Below are 6,734 nucleotides of genomic sequence, written 5' to 3'. Positions count from 1 at the left end.
AATGGTAAATCTAGCAGAAAAGCAATCACACATATAAGATGACAGGGCGATATTAAATAATGCTACGCTTTCATCCCCGTCAATGTGAGGAGTGCTTTTAACTCTGCGCAATGGCAGCATGTTATAAGATCTTAGTTAATCATCAGGAACTATTTCGTGAACAGAATGCCCATCGTCGTAAGAATCGGTACTGAATTGATTACTCTGGAATGTGATGTATAACCGTATGCTACACATTAAATTCCTGCGACAAGGTACACTTATTGGTTATGATGACGGCATAGCAATTCTGGTAGAAGATAAACAACTTGAAGATATCGTCAGTATATAGTTGACGGAACTTCAGATTGAAGCTGTATTAATGGAATTAAGCTCTAATGTCTTGTGCGTATTCGAACTGCCTGTCCACATGTGTTGAATTATATTGTTCCACATTAAACTTAAGGGGGGTCACCGCCAAAGTAAAAGATTGGTGAAGCATTTGTTTTCAACCGAATATAGCCAAGGGGGTGGGATGGTCTGGATTAGCCTTTTCGAAGCAATTACTTGCTTTGATACTGGATGCAAAGAGGAGGAATGAGGGGGTCTAAACGAGGTCAATTACTTTAGGGACCCCTCCTCAGAATCTACTCTCACCGAAAAATTTGCGCATGGTATGTAGAAATATTGCCCATTGGAATATCTGCTCAAATCGAATTAATAATGATATTTTGAAAATTAATGCACATCCACCTTAAGTTCATCCAAGATCCGTAATATTTTGTAATAATATGGGCCTGAATATTAAGGATCATACTGGAAAGTCTGGCGCAAATAACTTCCTTTTTGTCTTTTAACAGTCGCCCCGTTTGGTAATGGTATGGGGTGATCTAGATAGAGTCGGTCGTTTTTCTCGGATATAGGCTTGGGCCGGATGCTTTAGCTTACTTTAAGTTGTCTCCCGTAAAAAGTAATTAGTAATTTTTGATCGTTACGGTTTTTTATAATGCACCGCTTGGAAGGATAGTAAATAAGGACAACACTTCCTTGGCCGTCTCTTATGTGTGGCATTTAATTAGATCCAGTGACAATTAATTCTGTTCACTTTTTCGTCACTGATTTCTTCCCTAAAAATGAAATGCAAAGTGTTTGTCCATAATAAGAAAAACCCGTTTTCTTTAAAGAAGATAATATATTGTATTTTCTCACTCAAAACAAATTAATTTAATTGTACAATATCATCTCCAATTCTATTTTCTCTTTTGACGGATTCCTATTTCTAACTCAACTATAAACACTACACCAGATAGCAATAATCCTGAAGTAAGTACAGCAAAAATCAATTCAAAGAAGTCGACGCTCAAAGTCCATATGCGATTTTCTCCCTCTGTGGATCGTTTCACCAAACCCGCCTCAACCAATTGGACATAAGTATCTTTCCGCCATTTATCTTTGAATCCTGCTTGTCCAACCATTAGTATGTGCCAGTGATAGTCCTCTTTATAGCGAAATTCCAACTTCATTGCATGTGCATATCCATAGGCCCCAAGACATATTCCAGGATCAGTGAATTTTGGTTCTGGCAGACCTATTTGCCTTAGCAGGGTCAAATATATTTTATCGCTTAAACTCATTATAACATTTGTGTTGTTCAAATTTTTAAGCCAAATAATCATTTCGTGGTCGGTCATATTTTGTACCAGATCGTGGTAATCTTTCATGTCCTCCACTGAAAACACGTTTCTTTCCAGTGGATAGTCAGTACCAAGTATACGAAGTTTCGCCTTTCGGATGTCATCAATTGTTTTAATTCCTTTCTCCCAAATGGGAGTAGTAAGAATACTGGCCAAATGAGCGAGATACAGTTGGGACAAAATTAATCCAAGGAAGAAAATTGGGAAGAAAACAAGGTAGTATCTTTTATTAACTTTACGATAATGTTCAATAGTTGCCATACGTAGGAATAATTTGAAACTTTCAAGAAATTTTAAACCAACATTACTCTTGCCCTCCGTGAGTTTGGTAGATATATGCAACAGCACAGTTGAATAAATCACCCCAAAAATTATGAGGGCCCAAACATCATCCTGGAATGGTTGCAAAATATTTAAATATATTGGAACTCTCTTCGGAGCCGGAACCAAAGCGCACCACTTTATATGTTCTACGATATTGTTGTAAATGCAGTTGCGGTCTTCCGGTGCAATGGGAATGTGAATCGCCATTTCAAGAGATCCATTTTCAAACAAGTTTGAAATTTCAGTTCTGTAATCGTCTGTTTTATAATGAAGATATACAGGGGTTGCGTTACGTTTTTCTGCATAAGTCCGAAATGTGTGACCACTAAATCCACCCACCACTAGCTCCCCTTCTTTGTTCGCATAAAAAAAAGCATTTGGTGTAAATTTTTCGAAAACAACCCTTATTGACTCCCCCCTTAAATCACGGAATTTATTATAAAATAAATTCAAAGGTTTCCTGGTGGTTGTTAAGTTTCTAATCCGAGGTATTTCGAAAGGGTTGTATGTGAATATTTGAACTGGATCTCCGGCTAACACTGCAACGTTTGACATATCAGAATCCCAGGACACTACCAACAGCTCGTCGAGGATGTTTAGGCAACCACTTTCACATACGAAGATAACTTTGCTGGAACGGGTCGTTGTCAGTATGTCCCAAACAATGTTCTGTACGGTCACTGCATTATTTTTGTTAATAAAAGCCAACAGGAGGATTTCGCTACCAGTGAGTGGTGCTACATGATATCCACTACGCGAGAAAATCAGAAAAGCCGCACTAACCGTTCTCATAACTCTGTTTATCGTGAATGAGGAATCCGGCCCATGATCTCCATCCATTGTTACGAAAACAACGGATTTTGCGGAAACCGTGGAAACTATTTCGATCAAAGTATCTGTCATGCCATCACTAACGCAAAATGGAAGCGAAGTAAGTATAAGTAATATTTCGAGTAACTTTATAGGTTGAAAAGGATACATCACATCTGTTGAGCTATCTTGCCAAGACTAATACCTGCCCCAAGAACAAGGCCTAATGTTGAAAAATATTGCTTCACCTATTGGCCGCTTTGTATTTTTTTGTTTTTGGAAGGATTCAATTGCTGCTATGGGTAATATCCTGGTTCCTCCTGGGGATCAGTGGTGCTTGTGAAAGTTTGAAGTTTAATTTGCGATCTCCAACATGGCCTTATATAAACATAGGATACAGGCCAGGCTCATGTCCTTCCAAAGTTGCGTTGACAACAAACATGTCAACAGATAAGTAGCTAATTTACTTTACTTGATGCGATAAGATACGCGTCTAACTAGACTGACAATCCATTAAAGAATGAACAGTAATTGCAGATAGAACATCAACGCGAAGGTATCTAAAGAAAATGTATTTTTATCCTTTTCATTTGTTGGAGGTTTCAAAATAGCCTTCGTCACTTTAATATCATTAACGATAATGATGTGCATAATATACCATGTTGGTTTCAAAATCGATATCAATAGTTTTTCGTATTATCCTTAGAACGCATTGATACATTGATAGTGACACCTTTCAATAAGGGATCTCTGCAACTCCAGCGAAGGCAAATTCTAGGCTCTTTTCCACCATCTAATAGTATATATTAGGATTACTAGAGTAAAAATCTATTTACTAAAAATTGCCTAATTCCGGTTTTGGAATGAATAGGGGTCGACAAACGTGTACGTCAGTTCTCAAGTACATCATGACAGGAAATTCTGCTTTGTCAGCTTAGGCAAGAAATAACGTGATGCTGATAGCACAACACTCTTGTTAATCAGGCATCGCGATTGGGTGGTGGAAAGGGAGGGATTTTCCCGGGCCTGAAGTTTTCTAGGGAGAAAATTTCAATGAAAAAATAGATAATAAGGGGCCCGTATAATTTCTTGACGGTCCTGTCGATAGCTACTAATTTCCAAATGAATACTGTCAGCGGTATGACAGATTTTGTGTATTTCTTTTATACGCATATATTATATTATGTGAGAATATACACTTTCGGGTGATATTGGCATTCAAAATTTTCAAGTTCCAAAGAAGTGACAGCTTGACCTATTCTAACTTTGTTAGTATTAGTGCGATTTCCACGAAACTCGGTAGGCGCCTGATGATTTTTTTTCGAATTTTTCAGTGGAGCAGTTCTGAGAATGGCATCATTAACTAAATGATCACTATCGACCCCCAAACTCCCCACTTTTCTCGAATCACAAAACTAAAGCCAGCTTCGAAAATTACTAATCAAGACCTTTCATTTGATACCTTGCATGACTATATTTGGTGAAAAAAAAATGTCCACCCCCCTTTTGCATGAATTTAACTTACTGTATGCGTGAGCATTCATAGTTCCCACTTTTCCACCAACGATGTCAACCGCTGGTACAGTCTCCAAGAAAAATGGATGTGACGAACAGACAGATGGAGAGACACACAGACAGACAGTAAACTGATTTTGTTTTACACAAAACCTTAAAAAAGATGACTTTCTAATTTGTTCTATATATGATTTGTAGGTAGAGGTTATCTGGTAGATTCCGCTTTTCTTGCTTTCTTCCTTGGGGTCCTTGACGCATCCTAATCGTGTCTTCAGTTGATGTCGTCTGTTGGTAGATATCACTTTGATGTCACGTTTTCTTAGGATGTTTTTCACCTAGTAACTCCGTCCCAACATCGAGATGGTTACTTAGATAGCTGAATTTCAATGCGCTCGGGCATACATTTTTGATTATGAACATTCAGGGCGTTTGAATGAGATCTCCTTACTAGAAGGTTTTGTGTCATCAACGGCGCTTGGGAAGTGCCGTCCCCATGTACCTGAGGATTGCGATCAGTCCCGAGTGTGCGAGGGATTCATCTGTAGTGGCTGATATCGCGGGCAGAGCTCCTCATGGATTCGACCGTGGAGCTCAAACGTCAAGTTGTTCTGTACAACTAAGGAGGCGTATCTCTTAGTTGCGGCAGAAGTGTTAGATCTGCTGGTATAAATGCTGATCCTGGACTCATTACAAACCAGTACTGCTGTGGCAATCAGTCGGAGCTCTAATTGTGGTTTTCAAATCAATCTGTATCCGAAGAGGTCCGTGGGATTATACCTATGCGGCTGGTATTCACGTTCAATCCCTAAGAATTTCATCATCAACGGCGCAACAAACAGTGTCCCATCTAGGCTTACTTTAGTAAAGAACTCCAGATATCCTGACTTGGTGTCGCGGTCCACCAATTCGATATTCTCAACAGCTGTCTGACGTCCTGGCTTACGCACCTATATTTCAATTTAGATATGACTTGCACGCCTCGTTTTCAAGGTTTTGTGACAAACAAAAACTTATTAAAATCGGTTTACTGTCTGCCTATTTGTCTGTAATTTTTTATTTTTTTGGTATTGGAAGGTGGAAAAGTTCAAAACCTATCAATGGCTCCTACCATGCGGTTATGTAAGACTTTTACTCACTAAAACCACCTCCTCCTCCTTCACTCGTGTCGCTATTTGCTGCTTTCTTCCAAAGCTCCTACTTCCTTCATAGGCGCGTCAACCGTCGTTCACCAGAATGTCAATGGCGACCATGCCCGCTATTACATCCGCTACTTTCTCTGATGTTGTATGGTAAGCGCACGACATTCGCAGTGCAGTCAATCGGTATGGAATTGCGATCTTTCTCTTATACCCTTCAAGCTTCAATGACGATGCCCAGACTAAAGCAAGATGGAGCTGACAACTCTCGAGATAAGGAACCGACGAGTCTCCAAGAAAAATGGATGTGACGAACAGACAGATGGAGAGACACACAGACAGACAGTAAACTGATTTTGTTTTACACAAAACCTTAAAAAAGATGACTTTCTAATTTGTTCTATATATGATTTGTAGGTAGAGGTTATCTGGTAGATTCCGCTTTTCTTGCTTTCTTCCTTGGGGTCCTTGACGCATCCTAATCGTGTCTTCAGTTGATGTCGTCTGTTGGTAGATATCACTTTGATGTCACGTTTTCTTAGGATGTTTTTCACCTAGTAACTCCGTCCCAACATCGAGATGGTTACTTAGATAGCTGAATTTCAATGCGCTCGGGCATACATTTTTGATTATGAACATTCAGGGCGTTTGAATGAGATCTCCTTACTAGAAGGTTTTGTGTCATCAACGGCGCTTGGGAAGTGCCGTCCCCATGTACCTGAGGATTGCGATCAGTCCCGAGTGTGCGAGGGATTCATCTGTAGTGGCTGATATCGCGGGCAGAGCTCCTCATGGATTCGACCGTGGAGCTCAAACGTCAAGTTGTTCTGTACAACTAAGGAGGCGTATCTCTTAGTTGCGGCAGAAGTGTTAGATCTGCTGGTATAAATGCTGATCCTGGACTCATTACAAACCAGTACTGCTGTGGCAATCAGTCGGAGCTCTAATTGTGGTTTTCAAATCAATCTGTATCCGAAGAGGTCCGTGGGATTATACCTATGCGGCTGGTATTCACGTTCAATCCCTAAGAATTTCATCATCAACGGCGCAACAAACAGTGTCCCATCTAGGCTTACTTTAGTAAAGAACTCCAGATATCCTGACTTGGTGTCGCGGTCCACCAATTCGATATTCTCAACAGCTGTCTGACGTCCTGGCTTACGCACCTATATTTCAATTTAGATATGACTTGCACGCCTCGTTTTCAAGGTTTTGTGACAAACAAAAACTTATTAAAATCGGTTTACTGTCTGCCTATTTGTCTGTAATTTTTTAT

At 39.8% G+C, this 6,734-nt stretch overlaps 1 protein-coding gene across 1 annotated transcript; it reads right to left on the bottom strand.

Moving 5' to 3' along the window:
* Window positions 1-1,229: 1,229 nt before the first annotated feature.
* LOC119647678 lies at window positions 1,230-2,837 on the bottom strand. The gene has a single exon (XM_038048758.1). It carries the CDS (start codon window positions 2,835-2,837, stop codon window positions 1,230-1,232), a length of 1,608 nt encoding a protein of 535 aa, XP_037904686.1.
* Window positions 2,838-6,734: the final 3,897 nt, after the last annotated feature.

Source organism: Hermetia illucens, chromosome 2, assembly GCF_905115235.1.
Source record: "Hermetia illucens chromosome 2, iHerIll2.2.curated.20191125, whole genome shotgun sequence".
In the NCBI taxonomy this organism is placed as follows: domain Eukaryota; kingdom Metazoa; phylum Arthropoda; class Insecta; order Diptera; family Stratiomyidae; genus Hermetia; species Hermetia illucens.
Note: the sequence above shows the minus strand (reverse complement) of the source record. Positions and strands in the feature narration are given on the sequence as shown.